The sequence below is a fragment of the Ctenopharyngodon idella genome, chromosome 7 (assembly GCF_019924925.1).
Source record: "Ctenopharyngodon idella isolate HZGC_01 chromosome 7, HZGC01, whole genome shotgun sequence".
Classification (NCBI taxonomy): Eukaryota; Metazoa; Chordata; class Actinopteri; order Cypriniformes; family Xenocyprididae; genus Ctenopharyngodon; species Ctenopharyngodon idella.
This window is the reverse complement of record NC_067226.1, coordinates 1669785-1693742: the sequence shown is the minus strand read 5'-3', so window position 1 is coordinate 1693742 and position 23958 is coordinate 1669785. Positions and strand designations below refer to the sequence as shown.

Genomic DNA, 23958 nt, shown 5'->3' with positions numbered 1-23958 from the left:
TCTGGTGCATTTTTCTGAAGAATTACAGAGAACAGTCTCTGATTCATAGTGTGCTTCCAAATGCAGAAAAAAGGTGCAGTTCAGCCTTGCTGTGTGTGATGGTTTAAATGAATTTGTTGCTGTGCTGGTCATATAATTAGAATATCATCAAAAAGTTGATTTATTTCACTAATTCCATTCAAAAAGTGAAACTTGTATATTATATTCATTCATTACACACAGACTGATATATTTCAAATGTTTATTTCTTTTAATTTTGATGATTATAGCTGACAACTAAGGAAAATCCCAAATTCAGTATCTCAGAAAATTAGAATATTGTGAAAAGGTTCAATATTGAAGACACCTGGTGCCACACTCTAATCAGCTAATTAACTCAAAACACTTGCAAAGGCCTTTAAATGGTCTCTCAGTCTAGTTCTGTAGGCTACACAATCATGGGGAAGACTGCTGACTTGACAGTTGTCCAAAAGACGACCATTGACACCTTGCACAAGGAGGGCAAGACACAAAAGGTCATTGCAAAAGAGGCTGGCTGTTCACAGAGCTCTGTGTCCAAGCACATTAATAGAGAGGCGAAGGGAAGGAAAAGATGTGGTAGAAAAAAAGTGTACAAGCAATAGGGATAACCGCACCCTGGAGAGGATTGTGAAACAAAACCCATTCAAAAATGTGGGGGAGATTCACAAAGAGTGGACTGCAGCTGGAGTCAGTGCTTCAAGAACCACTACGCACAGACGTATGCAAGACATGGGTTTCAGCTGTCGCATTCCTTGTGTCAAGCCACTCTTGAACAACAGACAGCGTCAGAAGCGTCTCGCCTGGGCTAAAGACAAAAAGGACTGGACTGATGCTGAGTGGTCCAAAGTTATGTTCTCTGATGAAAGTAAATTTTGCATTTCCTTTTGGAAATCAGGGTCCCAGAGTCTGGAGGAAGAGAGGAGAGGCACACAATCCACGTTGCTTGAGGTCCAGTGTAAAGTTTCCACAGTCAGTGATGGTTTGGGGTGCCATGTCATTTGCTGGTGTTGGTCCACTGTGTTTTCTGAGGTCCAAGGTCAACGCAGCCGTATACCAGGAAGTTTTAGAGCACTTCATGCTTCCTGCTGCTGACCAACTTTATGGAGATGCAGATTTCATTTTCCAACAGGACTTGGCACCTGCACACAGTGCCAAAGCTACCAGTACCTGGTTTAAGGACCATGGTATCCCTGTTCTTAATTGGCCAGCAAACTCGCCTGACCTTAACCCCATAGAAAATCTATGGGGTACTGTGAAGAGGAAGATGCGATATGCCAGACCCAACAATGTAGAAGAGCTGAAGGCCACTATCAGAGCAACCTGGGCTCTTATAACACCTAAGCAGTGCCACAGACTGATCATCTCCATGCCACGCCGCATTGCTGCAGTAATTCAGGCAAAAGGAGCCCCAACTAAGTATTGAGTGCTGTACATGCTCATACTTTTCATGATCATACTTTTCAGTTGGCCAAGATTTCTAAAAATTCTTTCTTTGTATTGGTCTTAAGTAATATTCTAATTTTCTGAGATAGTGAATTTGGGATTTTCCTTAGTTGTCAGTTATAATCATCAAAATTAAAAGAAATAAACATTTGACATATATCAGTCTGTGTGTAATGAATGAATATAATATACAAGTTTCACTTTTTGAATGGAATTAGTGAAATAAATCAACTTTTTGATGATATTCTAATTATATGACCAGCACCTGTATATAATGCTGTACCAGTTGGGCAATGTATAATCCATGGAGTTGCGGAAGTTGCAAGATCTTGCTTAGCTTTATAATTCAAAAGTGCTTGTAATTGGGTGTAAGACATTGCATCTGTTTTCTGGACTTTTAGTCTGTCTATTTGAGAGATCTGACCACATGTACATGTACACACACACACACACACACACACACACTATATATATATATATATATATATATATATATATATATAATGTGTGTGTGTATATATGTGTATTTATATGTGTGTGTGTATATATATATATATATATATATATATATTAGATATATATGTATATATGTGTGTATGTATATATGTATATATATATATATATATATATATATATATATATATATATATATATGTGTATATATATTATATATATATATAATGTTTGTTTGTGTGTGTGTACATTATATATACACATGTACACACACTCATACGTACAAAGATTTTTTTTTTTAATTCTGTCAAATTTGAAAATGCGTCTCATTATTGAAATGAAATGGACTACAAAGGCTGTTTTATGTTGACTTTCAAGGCTTTTCTGACGTAGCTGTGAATTGGGCTGATTAGCATTCTGGCCATGTGCTGACTCTGAGTTCAGGTCTCTCCTGTGTGGGATCTGTTTGCATAATGGATGCTGTTTGTGAGTGATGTGCGCTAGGTAAGGTAATTATTACCTTTATGAAACACCCTCTCACTCCCCTGATGTCTTTTTCCTTCTCTTCCCTACAGGCAGGAATGGCAAATCTGGGCAGAAAACAAACAGCTGCTTTTCAGTAATCAGTAATTCATAAGTAGGGAGTATGAATAAAGTACGTGTGGGAATTGGTTACTCTCCTTGTTGGATTGGACCATTGACATTTTTTTTTTTCTGTGGTAGTAGACATAGTGGCAAAGAGATGGGGTCCTACGCACAGTTATCCCTGATGCTTTGTCACTTTTCTTCATTGCTATAAGAAACTGTTGCCCACATTAGTGTGTGGGAGGGTCAGTTTTATTTCTTTATTTTAATGGTTTACATTACTTACTTTTTTTGATGGTGAGATTTTGTGAGTGTGAAACATAGCAATACTTCAGCTTTGTATGGTGCATAAAGTTTGGTGTTTTTTTTTTTTTTTTTTTTTTTTTTTTGATTTGGTGACCCTTTTCCACTTTGCATTCTAGTTCAGTCATTCATTGTGAATCAGATGCAATTCCAGCTCTTAACTTTACAAACAAAATGGGTTTTGTGTTTGAAAATAATCGCTATCGAACTACGCGATTCCTTTCACATCCTGTTATCATCTTTTTGTGCTCGCTGTTTTTTTTTTTAAAGCTTTTATTTTTTCTGACTGTAGTAATTGCTCAGTCCGTATCCATAGAAACCTCAGAACATGTATGGATCGAGAGAGCGAAGACCAGCAGCCGGCACATTATCAGGGCATCATCATACAGCCTATTTACACATGTTCCCTGCAGGGTTAGTGCTCTCGCACACAAACACGCACACATACAGTTTTCACACAGCGGTTCCAGCGCTGCTTCTGGATCAGTTCCCGAATGCACATGCAAAATCAGTGGCTAAAACATGAGCAATCCCTGTTGCCAGATTGCTGATATCTTCCCTCAGCCTGAGCTGCTGTGTTAATAGAAGCTGCTCTGTTTGGGAGAGAAAGCTCCCTGCCGAAGTGCCTCCTGCCTTAATAATAAATGATGCTTCACTCTGACACTACTTGAGGTTTGTTCTCACATTAATTATTTGCTAAGTAGAGAATGCAGGACCCTTCCTGGCCTATCAATCTATATTTGTCGTCCTTACTTCTGACATCCATTTTGAATTAGCTAAGCAATGTAAAAAAAAAAAAAAAGAGATTGAGGCTTTCATGCAGAGGTGCAGGCAAGCGAGTGTGGATTTGCAGACTCCACTGAATTAGTAATCCATATTGATCTACTCTCCGGAATGGAGCAATATTCTCTGCATTTTGGTGCTGGCTCGGCCATGCATTTTCCAAGAGGTTTCTCTCCAAGGTTAAGCCATGGTGCCAGAGAGAGCTAGCTCATGCTCCGCACAGCTGCTTTCCTGGGGATTTTCTTCATGGTCTGAATGCGGTCTGCCTCACACCGCTTCTCATCTTATCCCTATGGATTTTAGACCAGCATTTGAGGCATGGGTCGAGTGCAAAGCAGAAGTATGTCGGTAGTTTTCTTTTAGATTGATTGGGAACACACTGCTAGATCAGGGATTTTAAAAATGTTAGATGCTAATGATGAGGGACTCCCTTCCAAAATGATTAAGACAGCTACACTGTATATTTTCTTTTATAAAGACCCATTTATACTATGTAATTTTATGACATTTTGTTTGCAAAATTAAATGGATTTCTATTTAATGCAGATTTCTATTCATTTTCTGCTGTTAAAACTATGGCTGATGTCATAATAACTGACTGTGGATGAAGTCGACATTTGTATTATATTTGCAATTTTTTTTTAACCTTTCTTTTGCTGACATTTTCCATGCACCCCAGGTGTTACATCAGTATCCCCGATTGTCCTTTTTTAACATTAGTATGTTGGTAAAATGCAGCTGAATTTTTACAGGCTGCACAAATTCTAAGAGATTGAGGAACCTCACTCAAAGCCATAATCACATGACCAGGGCCACCCCAGGCACCATGAGCTCCTTTGAGATCAGAGATCATTGTTTTTTTTTCAAAGGGTGGGTGGCCTCTTTCCCTCTATTTACACACAAAACTGTCAGCCTACTGTTCCATGGATCACCACTCTTGATCTGCCAACTTAAGCAGAGCCCTAGGAATGCAGCGTTTTTTAAACCTCCCTTCAGATGCATTTTAGGAACCTTCTGTGATTTCAGTGACTCTCGACCTTTGAATACTTTTGCCACAGGCAGAAATGGCCCCTGCCAGGACCATTTTATTCCTCTGTGCCAAGCAGATTTTGCCTGACCGCAGGGCCTGTCACCAGGTCCTCATGCTGGTTCTCCCCTGAGGTGAAACAAGCCTAAGGCTTCATCATACTACGTAGAAACTAGTATGTTTCCTTCTGACTGTTTCTCTGGTGCACTGATTTACAAAACAAGATCAAGTTTACACTTACTGCATTGGTGGCTGATAACTTTTTAGTGTCCCAAAAATGACATTGACGAATGCAGTAGGAGAAACAATTTGTTTTATTCATATGCCCCGGTCAATAAAATCTGTGTTCAAGATGCACAATAAGTAAAGGTTAAAGTCGGCATTAAATGAAAAATCACCCTATACGTATATTTTCTAAATGCATATTATTGATCTTATTGTGAACTACTCATCCATGCATACATTTCATTTGGTTTTGACCTTGTAATTTTTAATTTAAATATCTTAACCTGATATTCCTGTAACTTGATACTCCTATCATGTTTCTCTCTGGTGACTTATGTTGGAATTCTCAGCTTAAACCCTTTCTCACAATCAACTTCAGATATCCCTCCATCCAATCAACAACCGATGGAAAAGAACAAAGTCCTCGTCCTACACATTTATCTTTTCTGTAATCCGTTTCACTCGGATCTACGTCACAATACGGCAGAAAAGATCTGTCGCTACTTCCGTTACATCACGACTTTAAACCCTTGTTTTAGTAAAGTGGTTGATTGACAGGTGAGTGGGTGGTCCTTTGTTGCTTTGTGCAGATTAGTGTCACAAATAGGGCAATCTCATGCGTTTTCAGCTATATTACAATATGATTTGCCTGATCAGATCACAAAACATTTTAGAACATGATTATTCTTCTAATCATCACTAACTACTTGTGATCAATCTTTATACCAGATGGTTTTGAGGTCTGTGTTAGGGTACAATGAACGTTCAAGAGTCTGTTTTACTTTCTGTTTACCCGTCATGTCCACTAAATGCATGATTGAGGTTGGAATGCATCATATCTTAGTGTAAATCTGCTGCATTCCCAAAACTCCCATCATGTCCGTTCACAACAGCACCCAGAATGCTGTGTGCTTCTCTTTGCTCTCTTTTTCAACCCACAGCTGTATGAGCTGGTGGGATTGGGCTGGACGGAGGAGGGGAGCTGCAGCAGACATACTTGGCAGCTCAAAGAGAGCTCAGAGGAGTCTGGTCTTGTACACAGGTCTAGATTTCACAAAGTGTACTGCAAATTCAGCAGCGGGGGGTTTCCGCATGTCAGGGATGAAGTCGCTCCCGTATAGTGACAGATAAAAAGCTGCAGAATCACATCTAGTATATAACTTTACACTTATGTGTCATCTCTTCTCTGTACCTGCAGCGTTTCATTCAGTATCTGGCCTCAAGAAACACACTCTTCAATCTGAACAATTTCCTTGATAAAGGTGCATTGCAAGGTATGTAAGAAACACCTTTACTGTCTCTAAAGCATTGTACGCATAAACACTGATGATAAACCCCTCGTTCTGTCCCTCAGGTTATGACATGTCCACATTCATCAGGCGGTACAGCAGATATCTCAACGAGAAAGCTCTTTCCTATAGGCTAGTGGCTGTGGACTTCACCAAGATGAAGAGAGGGTTGGTACACCTCAGTTCTGCCTCCATAAAATTGTCTGCCTAGAGTCAAGCTTGTGTTCAAACACATTGCCTCAGCAGGACACAATCTAATCATGCTAGCTCATTATGCCGATAATTAAGTTGTTTTTAAAAGCTGATTAAGTAGCTTAATTTTTTAAGCACTAATTAAGATTGCGAGTAAGTGGCGAGTTCTGATTGTTTATCTGTTTGTGGTGCAGTATTGATGGAGTCATGCGCACCATGAACACGGAGAAGCTGATCAAAACGTTGCCTATCATTCAAAACCAGCTGGATGCGCTTCTGGATTTCCAGGTTTGTGATGGAGAAAATGCATGCATGCTTTAAAACTTCCCAATTATTTTCTCTTGTCTTTGTTTTACTGGTTACATCATGATTCATTACCCCTATTTAAAAAAAAATACATACACTACCATTCAAAAGATTGGGGATTTTTTATGTCTTTTATCCTCACCAAGGCTGCGTTTATTTGTTAAAAATACTGTAAAAGCTGTAATATTGTGAAATATTATTACAGTTTAATTGAACTGTTTTCTATTTTAATATGTTAAAGTGCAATTTACCCTTGTGAAGGAAAAAAGCAGAATTTTCAGCAGCCAGCCTTCAGTGTCACACGATCCTTCAGAAATCATTCTAATATGCTGGATTTGGTGCTCAAGAAACATTTAATTATTTGTTATCAATGGTGACAGTTTTTGTTGAAACAATTTCCTATTTTTGCATTTATTTGAAATTTATTTGAAGTTAATCCTTGCTGAAGTACTAATTTCTTAAAAAAAAAAAAAAAAAAAAAAAATTAACTGACCCCAAATTTTGAACAGTAGTGCATATGTAAACAATTACAACCTGTGCAGACACAATACATAAACATGTACAGTGTGAAAAGCTTCTTATTCTCTTCTTTTAATGGAAGTGATTTTTCACTCCACTTGGTAAGATGAGCCAGTGTTTACAGCACAGATTATTTGATTGCTCTTGTGATTTGAAGTGATAATCAGTTCCCTTAAATTCAAGTAGGCTTGGTGACCCCTAAGCCCCAGGTTGGAAACCCCTACTTTAACAGAACAACATTGATGTTGATTCAGTCCAAGCTATTTGGTATGATGTGTACTCTCTCATGTGGATGTGTGGGTGTGTGTCTGTAGGCTAACCCTAATGAGCTCACTAACGGAGTGATCAACGCTGCCTTCATGCTGCTCTTCAAAGACTCCATCCGTCTGTTTGCTGCCTATAATGAGGGCGTCATCAACCTGCTGGGTAAGAGTAATCCACTCCCTCTTACTCTGGAGAGCATCCTTCTCTCATGCTCTGCTTTGGGGGTTAAGTCTTATTGCTTTCTGTTGAAAGAACAGTACAGTTGAAGCACAAGAGCTTGTGTCTTCCTGTCCATTATACATATTGATTACTAATCTAATATACTTTTATCCAAAATGAACTGCAGTTTGCTTATTACAGGAGCAAGCCAAATGGGATCAGTGTAGCACAAATAAACTTTTTTGAAATCAATCCTGTGGTTAATAGAAAATGTGTCTATTTTGAAAATCGCAAACAGAGAGCAGAATGGATATATCAGAGAAGGATGTCTATGAAGTAAATGTATCAAATTAATAGAATGTTAAACAAATTAAATATTTACGCCTATATACAGTAGCTGCTGTGCGCAAGCTGATAAATGAAACAGAGTGTACTGAGTGTGCAGCGGCACAGACGCGCGAGTTTGTTGAGCGCACATTCCTTTTTCACAGACATCGCTGGAAAATTTGTAGTTCGTTCGGATATGTCAATAGCAAAGAAGGTAAAACGAGGCACATATTACTAACGTTAACTGATGGTAAAAAGAGAGAGCGCACACTTCTGTTGCATGCTGCACACATGCATCATTTTGATTAAAACTAAATCTTATATGCAAGTAAAAACTTGAACTGTTATGTGATTTATGTATAACGAGTGGTTCCCTACATTATTACAGGATGTTTACAGGACAAGAAGTTTACTGTGCGCAAACTTTCGAAACGTGCCCAGAAAGCCGCATCTCAGACAGCGTTTGAATACTGCATTAAATTCTCTTTCACGTCTTTTTGCGCTTGAACTGATGAATTCACACAAAATTATGTAAAAAATGCCCATCTTTGTGAGTAAACATAGTTGGTTATGTCTTAAGTGAACGTAAACAGTTGAGAAATAAAATGCTTCTGTAACAGTATATTGGATCTGTGCATTCTGCCTTAAAGGGACAGCAGCTTAATAAATCTGCTGCTGTGTTTTTAATGTTAATCAAACAACAAAGGACAAAGAAATCACTCACTGCTTTTGACTAAATGACTTCAGTAACTTAATAAAGATTCATGTATTCATCTAAGATTTATCTGAAAAGCACTGTTTATTTCATTTGTATCTTTGTTCTATTGTATTTGTGTGCTATTTGTAATTGGATTATTTGTTCTTATTTTATTACTGACTGTTTGCTTGTCATTAATAATGTTTTAAAGTGTCATGAACCAACCCCCATTTTAGCCTGGTCGTTCACACCTCACAGTTGAAAAAGTGGGTATGAAATGGGTGTGTAGAGCTGTGAAAAAGTGGGAGTGTAGAGAGTGGGAAAAGGGGAGACAACCATTTAAACACAGACCTATAACGCACTCATTATTCAGACAAATGAATATTAAAATATGACCACGGAGGAAAACACACACACACACACACACAAACAGAGTTGAGAGCACCTTGATGTATTTTAAAAATATAACCCCAACAAACTTCCAAGAACGAGGGAGAAACGCAGAAAAAAACAAAACAATAAAAAGGTCTAATTTTTTCAATACATTTACGAGCACTGCAGTCAGTTTAACACAGAAAGAATAAAGACATAGTTAATTTTTTGTCCATTCTTCTTTGTATTTTCGGTCTACATCATTGTCTTCTGTGTATCAGAATAATTCACCGTGTCATCTCGTTCATGATCAGACATACTGTTGTCCTTATTTGCACATATATTTTCATTTGAAGAAGACATGATTAAATACTGTATGTGCACATACACGGTGCTGGTTCATGTTTAGAGCTCTAAAGTATATGAAATATGTCCAGAAAACTTAAAACACGCTTGCTTCGGACAGTAAATGAAATATATGATCCACGTTGCAAGCGCTGTTAAACTCATCGCAGCGTTCCGCGCAGAAACCAATCTCACGTGTGCTCCGTGTGTTCTTGCATATTAAATATTGTTACAGTCATATTTTTCACGTGTTTGATAGTCAAACTCTGACAGCATCGTGGGAAAAATACAAACAACACTTTTGTGTTACTGAGGAAATATACATTTACGACACACATGTCCGAGCACAGAGCTGAACAGGAGAGGTAATGAACAGCACTGAAACGGTCTTTCGTGACATTTGAATCCTCCGCTGTAATGCGATCTCGTGCGTAATACACAGGGTATCCGCGGGGCATTAAAAAGCATTAAAAGTCATTAAATGGATTTTGCGAAAATTAAGGCCTTAAATGGCATTAAAAAGCATTAAATTTTATTCCTACAGGCATTACATTTTTTAGATAGTTTTTAAGAAAAATAATACTACCAGTTTATTTTGAATATAGCCTTCATAATTAATAACTTTGATTTGCTGTCGCAAAATATGTGCATTGGTGTGATACACACGCGGAACGAGTTTGGTAATTGCCTCCGGCCGGTGCAAAATTGCCGTAACGCCGGTTTGAACAGCGGTGGCCTGGAGACGGAAGGCTGCATCAGTGTTGCCAACTTATCGACTTTTCAGACCCCTTTTGCGACTTTTTTTTTCAAAGAAAGCGCATTGTGACGAATACAGCGACTTGTTAACCTGATCTAGCTTCAGAGACTCCCCGGTACTGCCGCACGAGCGCGAGATCTTGCTTTCCTGCCGCAGGCGCACCTCTCTCTGCGTGTGCTGTTCAGTGAAAGAGAATTTGACTTGCCCGGCTTGACAAGGAGCCTGATTCAAAATTGAGTTTTTATAACTTGATACAGTTAAGCAAAATCACACGACCAATGCTGTTTTCCTAAATACAATCACGATTAAAAACGTGACACTGATTTCATTACTGAATGATTCAGCGTTTTGAACGAATCGATTCAAAGATTCAATGACCTATTCATAAACAATTGCCTCATTCTTGAATGAATCAGCCATTGTAACGAATAGTTTGAACGAATGACTCAATGACTCACTTATTAAGACGATGACTTGCCGCCACCTACTGGTGGTTTAGTTTCATTTTTAAAAGTATCATTCCCCCCCCCCCCCCCCCCCCCAACATTTCTTATTTGTATTTTCAAAAAAATATTTTAAAAAATCCCATAACATTATTTAATACAGTTGTATTTTTTTATTGTTGTAAATGGTTTAATTTGATCGGTAACAGCCCTTAGTGTCTTATTCTAATTGAATTTACTGATCAAATTTAAGAATTTAAAATGAAAGATGAATTTTACATGAATCATACAACATGAATTTAAAGATTACAAATGCAGTGAAAGTACAGGTATCTGTATCGGCGAGTACCAAAAATGAAAGCACTGGTATCTGCTTCGTTCTGGAAAAAGTGGTATCTGTGCATCCCTAATCTACACCTGCTGTAAAATAAGTCACTCCAGACCAACCCACAAGTTTTTGTTAAAGGGTGAAGATCCTCATTTATCCTTATGCCAGAGCCCAGTATCTCTCAAGCATATTTTGATGGACTTTAATTTATATATATATTTGTGTGTGTATATTTAATTATTTGACCTTTTCTATTTTTCACTTGTTTCTCGCCATGAATATAGCAGTGGTAGCTGGCCTGACACTAAATTAGAAACAAACAAACAAATATTACAGGAGAAACCCCCTCTGTTTATCGGAGTTGAAGTGTCTTGTTCTTGAATCTCATCAGGAGTTGACTTTGTGCTCGTACAAACAAAACAATGCATTCTATTTGAAATACTTGTGCTTTGTCCTTCCTGTGACCCAATGTGGCACTTGTCATCCAGTGTGTGACCCCCTTAATAGTCTAGCAGATACAATTCCCTTTTAGCTCTTGCTGCTTTTTACTTTGAACTTTTTTTTATTTTTTATTTTTTTGTAACTGTAATTATTCAGTCATTAAGCCAGTCATTTCTCCTTTATTCAGTTATTTTTATTGTTATTTTTAAAAAAAATTTTTTTAATGTTGTAACATACGCCATTTAGGTTAATTGTCTGAAAATGCATTAGAGTGCTAGCTGTCCTTGAGCGAACCATTACAGCAGCTTTTATATGCCCCTGTCTCTGTCAGCCCGGAGTGTTTTGACAGTCCTCTGATGGGTAATTGCAGTCTTTATCTGTTTGAGTCACTCTGCTAATCGTTCTGCTCTCTCTCTCTCTCTCTCTCTCTCTCTCTCTCTCTCTCTCTCTCTCTCTCTCTCTCTCTCTCTCTCTGTCCTCCGTTTTCAGAGAAATACTTTGATATGAAGAAAAACCAGTGTAAAGATGCTCTGGACATCTATAAGAAGTTTCTGTACAGGATGACAAAGCTGTCAGAGTTCCTTAAAGTGGCTGAGGTACCAATGCCATACACATACACACACATACATCTATATATCTATATATATATATATATATACACACACACACACACACACACACACACACATACATACATACATTATATATATATATATATGTATATATATATGTATATATAATATATATATGTGTGTGTATGTGTGTGTACCGTGTGCAGAATTATTAGGCAAGTTGATTTTCTGATCATCATATTTTTTTCCAAGTATATTTTACCAATTCCAAACCACATCAATTTTAATATCTATTATTAATTTGTATTTAATCATTTATAAGTGGTATATAATTGTTCATGAAGGCTGGAAATGAAAAAATGCCTTATATTCAGGTGTGCATAATTATTAGGCAGGTTTTCTTTTACAGGTGAAATGAGCCAAAAGGATTTAACTCGGACTGAAAAGTCAAAAATTATTAAATGCTCATGAGAAGGATGCAATACTAATGCAATACTAGAAATTGCAAAGTTAAAGCATGACCATTAGACAGCAAAACGCTCATTGGGTCAGCAGGGTCAGACAAAAACAGGTGGAGAAGAAAAGAAACATGTTAACTGCAAAAGAATTAAGAGTTAAGGTGAAGAATTAAGTGTGAAACCATCAGGAACCCTTTAGTCTCCAGCGCCACCATTTTCCTGAACTGCAACCTACCTGGAGTCTCCAGAAGTGCAAGGTGTCAGGATCTCAGAGACTTAGGCTAGGTAAAGAATCCTAAAAAATTACCCCCACTTAATAAGAATCACAAGCTGAAGTATTGCCTAATAATTCTGCACATGGTGTGGTACACACACACACACACACACACACACACACACACACACACACACACAATCAAGGGTATTTTGATATGACAGGTCTGACAGGCACTCTCTCTCTCTCTCTCTCTCTCATATATATATATCTATATATCTATCCCACAACGCTCTGCCATTCATATTCACTGGATAGATGCATGCACGGAGACCATATTTAGTGTTCTGGCACTGCATTACACAATCCTCATGGACTGTGCCATAAGCATATACATGTGCCTTCCCTGCCAAAAGTGATTTGGTTGTCACTGCTTTTCATCCTTCGTATGAATCAAGGATAAATGGGCATTAGATAAAAAGAGACTGAAATCAGCATTATATAGCATCAGTCTATCAATTTAGTTACACATTTGAGTACATTTGTACACCAGGTATAATTGTTTAAATTTAATAGTTTAAGAGTACTAAAAAACTAAAAAAATAAGCAGCACAACTGTTTTCAACATTGATAATAATAAGAAGTGTTTCTTGAGCACCAAATCAGCATATTAGAATGATTTCTGAATGATCAGGTGAGACTGAAGAGTAAAATTTAGCTTTGCCATCCCAGGAACAAATGACTTTTTAAAATAGAAAACAGTTTATTATTATATACTGTAATATTTCACAATATAACTGTTTTTACTGTATATTTGATCAAATAAATGAAGGTTTGGTGAGCATAAAAAACTTTCAAAAAGTGTACATATGTAAATTCACCCCCAGCAATCTCTACAATGATAAAAAATAATCCTTATCCAGTAATCATGAATGACTGTAAAAGCTATCTAAAATCCATCGAAAGTTATTAGTCCAAAAGTGCAGGAAAACTTCACATGGATTGTACCCCACTAAGGAAAGATTTGTCATTTGTTTCCTGTCATTCATACTGTAGTCGTTAATGGCTGTCATTCGTACTGTGGATTCACGCGGCTTGAGACCCTTAAAGTTTCAGAGTCCTGTCACTCTCTCCTTCTGGCCCAGAAGAAGATCTGTGTTTGGTGTTAATAGGACTCTCACTCCCTCTTCTCTCTCTGACACTGATGAATTTCCATGCTGCCTCCTTCTTTCCCCCAATTCCCCTCTCCGTCCATTCAGCCAGCTGTTAGACTGTCTGGTTTATTTCCAGACTGGCTGTTCTTCTGATGCAACAAATATCTCAGGGATTTGATTTGAAAATGAGTCTGAGAACAGTGTCCATCACCATGTAAGATGCTTGTCTAATTTGCTGTTTTACCCCCATTGGGTCTCATTTAAAAGTCATCATCTGTCAAAATTGTTTTTGAATGTTAACCACTCCACACACCACAGTCAGCTGTGTGAGACCTTATCAATGTCTGTGTCCGTTCCCATTGGTCCTATGTGGCTCTTGGCATGCCACACCTCTGTTATTTCTTTCATTTTTAGTCACTGCATGAGGTAATGATCCGTTATGTTTGTTCTTTTTCTTATTTTCCCCCTCCCCCCTCGTTTCTGTTTGTTTGTTTACTGTTTTTTTTGTTTTTTTTTTTGTTTATGACACAGCAAGTTGGGATTGATCAGGGTGACATCCCAGATCTCACTCAGGTCAGTGTACATTTCATCTCCACTTTCTGTTTTTCCTCTTCTTTCTCACAACGCTGCTGCTGTGTCGTCCATCGTACCACTGCTCTCCCTTCTTTTTTTTCTCTCTGTGTTCCCCCTGTCCTCGTCCTCTCACTTGTTGTCTGATGTGCTGTTTTTGTACCCATGCTCACTGTTATTTATTTAGACATTAGTTAGATCAAATATCAAACACTCCTCTCTCTCTGTTTGTTTCCTTTCGAATGTTTGTTTAGTGATGATCACACTATTTCAGTATAGCTTTATGGATCTGCACTTTGTAAATTTGATATGTGTTTGAATGTGTTGACATTACAGAGTGGGGTTAACGCACTATATTGAATTGAAAGGTTATTCTCCTGTGGTAACACATTGTTTATTGTTCCTTTCAGACGACTAGAGGATCTTACCTTGTAGGTGGTGGGTTATATGCACTGCTTGTATTTGACATAATCTGTGCTAATACTAGTGCTGGGTGATATATTCAATGTTTTGTTAACCAGCATCATTAATATTGCAATGATATTTATTAGGGCTGGGTTAAAAATATTGATTTCTCGATTTGAATCAATTTTCATTTTGAAGAACCAATATCAATTCTTAAATCCCAAGAATCGATCTTTCAGTCTATGCTGTTTTCAGTTGATGAATGAACAAAACTTTATAGCGTGCCTCCCATCCAATAAATTTCAATAAGCTTCGTGCTTTGTATGGTATGAAACAAAGTCTCAGCTTTCAGATTCTGTAAATTTTATCACAAAATTTATACAATTTTGCCACTCTTTAATGTGGCGTGACAGATCCCTTTAGCGTCTCGGTTCAAGCGGCAGCACGGAGCGCATGTGAGCAATTTACTACTAGTTACAGCACAAAATAAACATGAATGAACATCAAAAGGTAAGTACAACTTAAAATCCGTATCATGTCACATGTCATCGCTCAATCAGTGTTTCATCCGTGGAAAGACGTCAATAAAATGGCTTGTAAACTGTCACGCAATGTTACATTTACCGCAGAAAAGCAATTCAAAACTCAGTATTCAGCTACAAAAATGAACTCCAGAGAGGAACATTTTACTAAATATATGCACTATATTGCATATTCATTGTATTTTACTTAACCTGTTTTTCAATATTTAATGTATGTTTGAATAAATATGTCATGTTTTTATGGGTAGCACTGTTGGTAGCAAGGTCCCCATTTCGAGCCCCCGCTGAGCTAGGAGTCCTTTTGGTGTAGTCCAAAGACCTTACAGGTTAGGTGGTTTGGATATGCACAATTGGCCATAGGAATGTGTGTGAGTTTGAGTGTGTCCCAGCAATATCAGTGCTGGGTTGCGTCTGGAAGGGCATCCGGTGTAAAACCTGTGCCAAATTCAATGTGTGTGGGCGGATAATTCCGATGAAACGTACCCTGCAAATGAGCGGGACTAACACTAGTAAACAGGATTATCATAACTGTGTGATTGAAAAAATGTGACATAAAAAATGTTTGATTGAAATTCAAGTAGCCTATAGATCAGTTCATTTTAACCTTTAATATTATTGTGAAGTACCAACTGGGGTTCCCTGTATAGTTTAAAGATATTTTATTAATTGATTAGTTGAAAGATATTTTTTTCCTTGAGAAAATTTGGCATGTACTGTACATGATAGGCCCCAATTAATCAATATTGAATTGAATCTAAATTGAATCTAGAAATTTGTGTCAATACCCAGCCCTAATATTTATGTGGTCGTCCAGTTTATTAGAAACCTGTGCCAGTAGGCCAGTTTTGCACTCATTATAGGTGCAGAAATATGTTAAGATTTTAACAAACATATTTTAAAACCATCTTTTGAATTAAACCTGGGGCATATAAAAATTAAAACTGATATGCCTTAATTTTTCTGCAAAATATATGGGTAATTATTATTGTTTATTACTATGTATTGTTGTGCTGTTCCACATAGTATTATTGGAATTAGAAGACTATTTTATTTTATTTCTATATAAATAATATAATATCAATGCTTATTATTATTATTATTATTATTATTATTATTATTATTATTATTAGGGATGCACTGATATCAGTATCGGGCCTGATACTGCGCTCATGTACTCATACTCGTACTCATTAAAATGCTCTGATATCAACAACCGATACCATGCAGTGTGTGTAGTGTTTGCATTCAGACAAAGAAACACAACAATAGAGTAAACATAGAGCATAATGGAGATATCAGAGAAGGATGTCTATGAAGTACATTTTTCAAATTAACATAATATTAAACAAATTATTCACACTGTAGCTGGTGTGCACAAGCTGATAAGCGAAACATTTAAGCATGCAGTGGCACAGATGCGTGAGCTTGTCGATCACATCCATATTTTACAGACATCGCTGAAAGTTTGTTGTTCGGTCAGATATGGCAAATTGGCAATAGCAAAGCATATTACTAACGTTAACTGACGGTAAAGAGAGCGTGCAATTCTGTTGCATGCTCTTGATTGCTGATCTTGATTAGTCATTTTGGAAAAAATTGTATGTGCAAGTAAAACCTTAACTATTACGTGATTTATGTATAATGAGTGGTTCCCTACATTATTACAGGAAGGCGGTACAATAATAGTGTTGTTACGTTTTCAAGAAGTTTTCTGTGCACAAACATCCAGAAGTGCGCGCCCAGAAAGCTGCCTCTCAGACAGCGTGCGAATAGCCTATTAAATTGAGTTCTCTTTCATGTCTTCTTTCCTTGAACGGACAAATTCACACAAAATAGTCAAAATGCCCATATAGGCAAGTATCTTTGGCCCTGTTTCCGCCTGGTGATAAGATGCGTTTTGGTTGATCGGATCACAAGTGGACGAGGGAGACACATACCCGTTTCCACCTGGTATTTTAATTTGTCTCTTTTGTCCACTTTCAACCACTTCTGTCCTGATTTCTTCGAGGGGAGGGTCTATGGGTGGGTAAAAGGTAAGGTATTTTTTTTTTTTTTTCTCTTAGATCTTTCGATCTAATGAACAAAATAAGCTCACGCAATTTACATATGAACGTGTCCGGAGATAACATAAATACATACGGAGAGCAGCAGCTTTCGTTTCTGCCCTGACAGCCACAAGACCAAGTCTTGCAAAAACGGGTCTTCAGCTGACAAAGTTTAAATCCAGACTACCTCTGGAAGTGGTCGAAAGTGAACAAGCTCAAAACGTTTTACACCCCGTTTACACCTGTATTTAGCGTCGTCCACTTGTGATCCGATCGACCAAAACGCATCTTAATACCAGGTGGAAACAGGGCCTTTGTAAACATAGTCAGTTATGTCTTAATTGAGCGTAAACAGTTCAGAAAGAAAATGTGTGTGTAACAGTATGTTGGATACGTGTAGCTCTTAAAGTGACAGCAGCCTAATATTCCTACACTGTAAAAAATGTTATATGCTATTTACTTAAAAAAATTATGGTAACAATATTACACATGATATTTCTGAGTAGTTTTTAAGGTTTGATTCTTTAATGGAATCTACCTGAATAAATCAAGTAAAATCTCTTAAATTACTTAGTCTATGACACGTAATAATTAATTTAATATTTTTAGTGAAATGTGCTTTTTTTTATTTTAAGTTAACTCTCAAAAGTGTGTGATTTAGAGTGAATGGAAATCACCTCTTTATATTTGACTTTGAGTTGTGTTTGACAATTCAAAGACTGTAACAGAAACTCTTTCAAATGTCAAACATAACTGAACATTAAACATCAACAGATATTTCCTTTCACTCAAAAACACATAAAATAACACTTAATTTCAATATTTACTCTCTATTTCCAGCCATATGCAAAGCATGCTGGGAATTAACAATGGAGTCTCTAAATAAAACCACATAATTGAGCTAATTCTCTTAAAATAAATAGGTAGCCCTCTTTCCTTAATTTTATCTTAATCGGTTCCTCAATTCAAGCCTCAAAACTGTGTAAGTTTCCTTAAAACAAATTAGGAAAATGTATCTCTTGGTTTTATTAGTGAAATGTTCTCAATATTTTCTATACAACACTGAACCACAATTTTATTAATAAAATATACACACTATTTTTAATTATCACCTTAAATTTTTTTAATGAAAATTACAAGACCGATGATTAATTTTTTTTTACAGTGTACTGCTTTTTTGTCCTCAATGTTAATCTAACTACAAAAGAGAAACTCACTGCTCTTGACTAAATAACTTTTAAATAATGATTAATCTATATTTATTTTATACAGTGAAGACTATGCAGTGTTATTTTAAATTTGATTACTTTATTCAATTTCTGTAACTGAAAATTGTGATGTTTCCAGGGTAAAATCCTTATCATTGAACCCTGCTGGAGCAGCTCTAAATATTCACTGTGCTATTGAAGTCCCCCTGTTGTTTTTTATATATATATATATACAGTGCACAGCATAAATGAGTACACCCCCTCTGAAACTTCTGAAAGTCATGTTAGGATTCTTTAGAGATATAATGTTCCAGCAAGTCTGCTTAATCATTTACCAAAGAAGCATGTCAAAATTATTCAGGAAGATAAGATTTTCTTATCAAGGTGATTAAAATGTTGTGTAGCAAAATGAGTACACCCTCCTAAAAGTTACTAAATAAAATGAAATAAAAATTTTCTGGTGTAAGTTTAAGGCATGATCAACAGGTAAGTATGTTGAACCAAAACATTTAAAGAGAAGTAATTTCTTGACAATTAAAAGTGTTCTATAGCCCACTGAATCATTCTCAGACTTAATGCTGACAACAATGGAACCACTTGGGAGAGAACTGTCAGGAGACTTATTTCTTAGCACAAAGAGGACAGTGGTAAAAGAGGATTACCAAATCATTGTTTTAAGTGTGAAAATATAGCAAAAGTAACACAGAAATTCAAAAACAATGGACTTGTGACAAGGCCCCTGGAATAATCAGGCCTTCATTTTAAGCTTTAATTTAGTGATGAGGGATTTTTTTGCTAGACAAAGAGCAGGAGAAATACCAAGCAAGTGTCTCAGACCCAGCAAAAGCTATGAAAAGAGTGACTGTTTATCTCACAGAGTAAGATGCAGCCTGCAGAATTGACATGCATGGTTGTTGTTCTCACTGGAACTACCTACTGTAGCCAAAGCACAATAAAGTCAGTTAGCCATTTCCAAAGCCCATATTTACAAAATATAGATTCAGGTAATCAATACTCTGGTCTCATGAGACCAAATCAATCATTTTGGTTCTAACAGCATCCAAAATGTTATGGTGTTGCTAGAGGAGGAGTACAGTGAGGAGTGCCTGGTTCCCACAGTAAAGTCCAGTGGTAGTAAAGCTCTTATATAGGGATGTATGAGTGCTGAAGGTGTGAGTAAGTTGTGCTTTATCAATGCTGTCATGAATTCCCACACCACTGTGTAATTTAATACACAAACTTGAAACAGAAGATATTACTCTTTCCTCATTCCCTGCATTATTGGGCATTTTTTCAACATGACAATGAGGATATGCATTCTCCCAAGGTGAAAAACCTTCTGTGGACATGTATTGCACTCAATCTTAACACTCTTGAGCGCCTGTGGGGGATTCTGTAGAGACGAGTTGAGCAACACTCGCCATTAAAGATCAGGGCATTTAAGGAGGTCATAATCCAGGAGTTAAGCAGGACAGATGTGACAATTTGTCATGAACTTGTACACTCCGTGCCAAGAAGGATCAGAGCGGTATATTCAAAATTATGGAGGGCATACCAAGTACTAGAATATTATACATTTGTTAAATTAAATCTAGGGTGTACTCATTTCTGCAATCCTTAATTTAAACAAAATTGGATAATTTACTTATTTTATGGCTATTAATGACATATATTTCTCAGTTTTTATTATGCATATGTTTAATACATTTTACTTTTGCCATCTTTCCATGAATTGTATTAGTGATCATAAAGAAAATACATCTTTTGTATTTGTTCAGAGGGGGTGTACTCATTTATGCTGTGCACTGTATTTAAAAAAATACATATATGTATGTATGTGTGTGTGTATGTATGTGTGTATATATATATATATATATATATATATATATATATATAATATGTGTGTGTGTGTATATATATATATGTATGTATATATGTATTTTTTTAAATTAATTTATTTTTTAACTACATTTTATTGTATTTTGAGTCTTATGGTCTGGTTTGAAATGATTATTCCTTGAATGAAAAGTCACTAATTTGAGAGCAAATACATACTGTATATATTGAGATATCAAATATCATCAAAAGGTAAATATTGAGTTAACTTTTTTTTTAGCTATATCTCCCAGCCCTAGTTTGTTCATGACTGCATCAGCAGATTCATCCATTTAAAACCAGGCTAACTGATTAAATGTGGCCCAAACTGCCGTCTTCTGCCTTGTCACTTTGCAGGCATGGCTGTACATCGCTTTTTCTGCTGATCTGAGGCCAGACGTGCAGTTGTCTCTTTATAGTTTGATCAAATCGTTGACTCAGATCAGCATAAAAGCAAATCTCCTGCTGGGTTGCATGACGGCTTCATGCTTGCAAACCCCCTGGCCATCAAAGTAGGAGAAGGTGGAGCTCTTGAGCACAGAACGAGAGCTATATGTTTTTACCCGATGACCGGTTTCTCCTTTACGTGAGAAAACTGCCCCAGCGGCCCTTCGTTTGTAGTATTGTGATGAAGTATTCATGTAACCTCACTGTCCTTTGCGTAGCCGGCACGCACATCTATAATGTAGCCATTTAATCAAAAGCCTGTTCTCGCCGTCTCTTCTCCAAGGAAATCAAATCAGACAGGAAAGAAGCAAATTAAAAGCTGTTACACTTTCATCTTTCTTTTTATCTCACTTCTGTGGAAGTAATATGTTTTCCCGCTTAGTTGAAATGTTCATTTTTACTTCTATTTGAATTGTAGAGTGCTGCATATGTATATTTTCCTCTCTTTTGGCTTCTGTTTTCTGTGGGATGGATTAGACCCAAACTGCCCTCTCAGCGATGTGGAGAAAAAGCCAACCTAGATCAGATCCAGACATGTTGGCCAGCGCTGCCAGCTAGGCTCAGTCAAAGAGCTTACCTTACCCTTAGTCTGTAAGAGCAGTTTATACATGATTTGTCTGTTCTGGAAAGTTGGCACAAAGCACCTGCTCTTTTCACCAACCATGAGCTCTGACTTGTGCTAACATTTGCTCTCATTTGAATGAAGCAGCATGAGGTGTGTGTGCTCTTAGGTGCTAACATACACATCCTGTGTTTGCTGATCTGGATCTGTGTAATGCTTCCTCATGTAGTTAAGATAATTATTTTTGAAGGAAACAAATCCTAGATCGGTATAAAGGGCTCAGAGAAAGGTTTTAGTTAGATTTGTGACTCAAAACATAAGAATGTCTCGCAGAAACCCTGAAGTACTAGTTCCAGAAGCCATTGTAAAGAGTTTAATGTAATGGAATTTTTATATTAGTGACCTCATGGGTCTGTCATGAGTTTGAGGTTTGGATCTTCAAGTATGCATGTCACTTCCTCTCTTTATATATTTGTACTCTTCCTCTCTCTTGTTTTCTGTGCTTGTTTATCCTTTGCCTGTACGCCTCTTCACAAAACCTTAAAGCATGCTCCTGTTATTATTTTCTGAAACTCGGGTGGATCGAGTGGGTGTATGTGTGTTAAGTGTGTTTGACTGTGTGCGTGTGTACTCTTTAAACTGGTGCTGTATGTTTTTGCTCAGTTCTTGACTCGTCTCTTTCTCCTGCAGGCTCCCAGCAGTCTCCTGGAGGCTCTTGAGCAGCACCTGGCATCTCTTGAGGGAAAGAAAACCAAGGAGCTCTCCGCCGACAACAGGTACGAAACCCTACAGATCTATAACAACATATGGTGGCCACCGTAAGCAACACATTTTGTGTAAAATAAAATGCTTTTATTATGTGATTAATTTTAATTTTTAATTAGGTTAATGACTTCTCATTTATCTCATGTGAGTGTATCATTTAAAAAAATATGTATTCACATCAAGTTACTATATATGCCACCTCTTAACAGCACTTTACGCCACAATGTGTTGAAGCACTTGATACAGCAACAACAAACCATTAGCAAGAGATTTATAATAGCCATATACTGACTTTTTTGGGTTGTGAACAGTGTTGAATTTATCAGGTCTCAAAGAAATGAAATGAAATCTCACTTCTATGTGGATCTGTGTTTTTGTCTGCAGAGCCAACACTCTGTCCAATGCGGTGTCGACCCTGTCCAACACCGGCATGTCCTTCTCCTTCTCATCCAGCAGGATGGATGAGAAGGAGAAGCAACAGGCGTTGGAGGAGGAGCAAGCCCGTCTGCAAGCACTCAAGGTAGACCACGATCTCTCCCATTATGTTCTGTAAATGAACATGTACTAATTGCTAATCAGTTTGGACTGTATACAGGAGGTGTTGTTATTCTGATTTTGTTAGCTATTTTCGCCTTGGTTATATACAGTGTGTGTGTGTATGTATATATATATATATATGTATATATATATATATATATATATATATATATATATATATATATATATATATATATATGTATATATATATATATATATATATATATATAATATGAGTATACAGTATAGGCATATCCCAACTGAGATTTGGCAGGATTGGAGATGCTGTTATAAGAACATTGTGTCCTACACATACATGCATGTTTATACAATACGCCCTTGTACGTTCAATGATTAGCCTCCAGCAGTAAATGGTGAGTGAGGTTAATCAAACTTCTTTGTCCCCATCAGGAGGTACCTTCATACCTTGTGGGACACAAATATAAACACACACACACATAAACTGAATGACAGGAACGTCAGTGGTGTGGAATGTATCCCCAGATGCACCGTGGCTCCGTATCTGAATAGTTCAAACATTCAGAGCAATTTCAAAGTCCAACATCAAAATATTTACACAGCCCATGTTCGAATAAGTTTGTGTGAAATTGAACTGGTTTTTCTTTGTGATTATTGTGTTCTCAGCACTCCTGGAAGGGCAAGTTTTCTAGCTACTGCTTTCTTTTTCTGTGTTTTCTTTTCTTCCCACATTTTCTCAGTGTTGTAAAGGGCATATCGAAAGGCATAAAACCTTAACATGTTGCAACCTACTTTCTCTCTCTTTAGAAAGTAGAATCTAGGGCTGCACAATTTGGAGAAAAAAAAAAAAATCTAACTCTGGTTTTTATTATTAAAGATTGTGATTTAAAAATGAGATTTAAAATAAATAAAGCTCCAGGTTTGTTGTGCTTGTTTGTAGGACTGCACAATTTGGCCAAATATTTTGTCAATATGACTATAATTAATAATAATAAAATAATAACTATTATTATTTTTATTATTATTATTGCTAAATAAAAATATTAAAATAGAGATATTACTATTGTAGTATTTCACTGTAAAATAAAGTTTAGTATTTAGAAAAAAAAAATTATTTTACAGTACAACTGTAAAATGACAATACTAATATTTATGGCTGTCTTAATTTCCTCATTTTCAAATGGTAATTTTATTTTGGAGGAAAACCACAGGGGAGCCCTTATAGTTACTTTTCTCTTGACGGCATACTGTATATGCTCTTCTCATTACATGTTTGGGAAGAATGTTGGTACCTGTTTCCAATAATCAAAACATAAACAAATGCACTCCATCCGAGGTGCAAGTCA

The 23958-nt window shown here is 36.8% G+C and overlaps 1 protein-coding gene across 7 annotated transcripts in view; it reads left to right on the top strand.

The window, feature by feature from the left end:
* Nucleotides 1–23958, top strand: part of si:ch211-200p22.4 (phosphatidylinositol-binding clathrin assembly protein) — a 71705-nt gene that overhangs the window by 27074 nt on the left and 20673 nt on the right. For 6 of the 7 annotated variants that reach the window (XM_051900728.1, XM_051900723.1, XM_051900727.1 and 3 more), the window contains exons 3-10: nt 6039–6114; nt 6195–6297; nt 6516–6609; nt 7461–7572; nt 11769–11875; nt 14209–14250; nt 22022–22107; nt 22481–22616. In XM_051900728.1, coding sequence (XP_051756688.1) covers nt 6039–6114; nt 6195–6297; nt 6516–6609; nt 7461–7572; nt 11769–11875; nt 14209–14250; nt 22022–22107; nt 22481–22616 — 756 coding nt within the window. The remainder of the gene's footprint in view (nt 1–6038; nt 6115–6194; nt 6298–6515; nt 6610–7460; nt 7573–11768; nt 11876–14208; nt 14251–22021; nt 22108–22480; nt 22617–23958) is intronic. The other variant, XM_051900725.1, reaches the window with a different exon arrangement.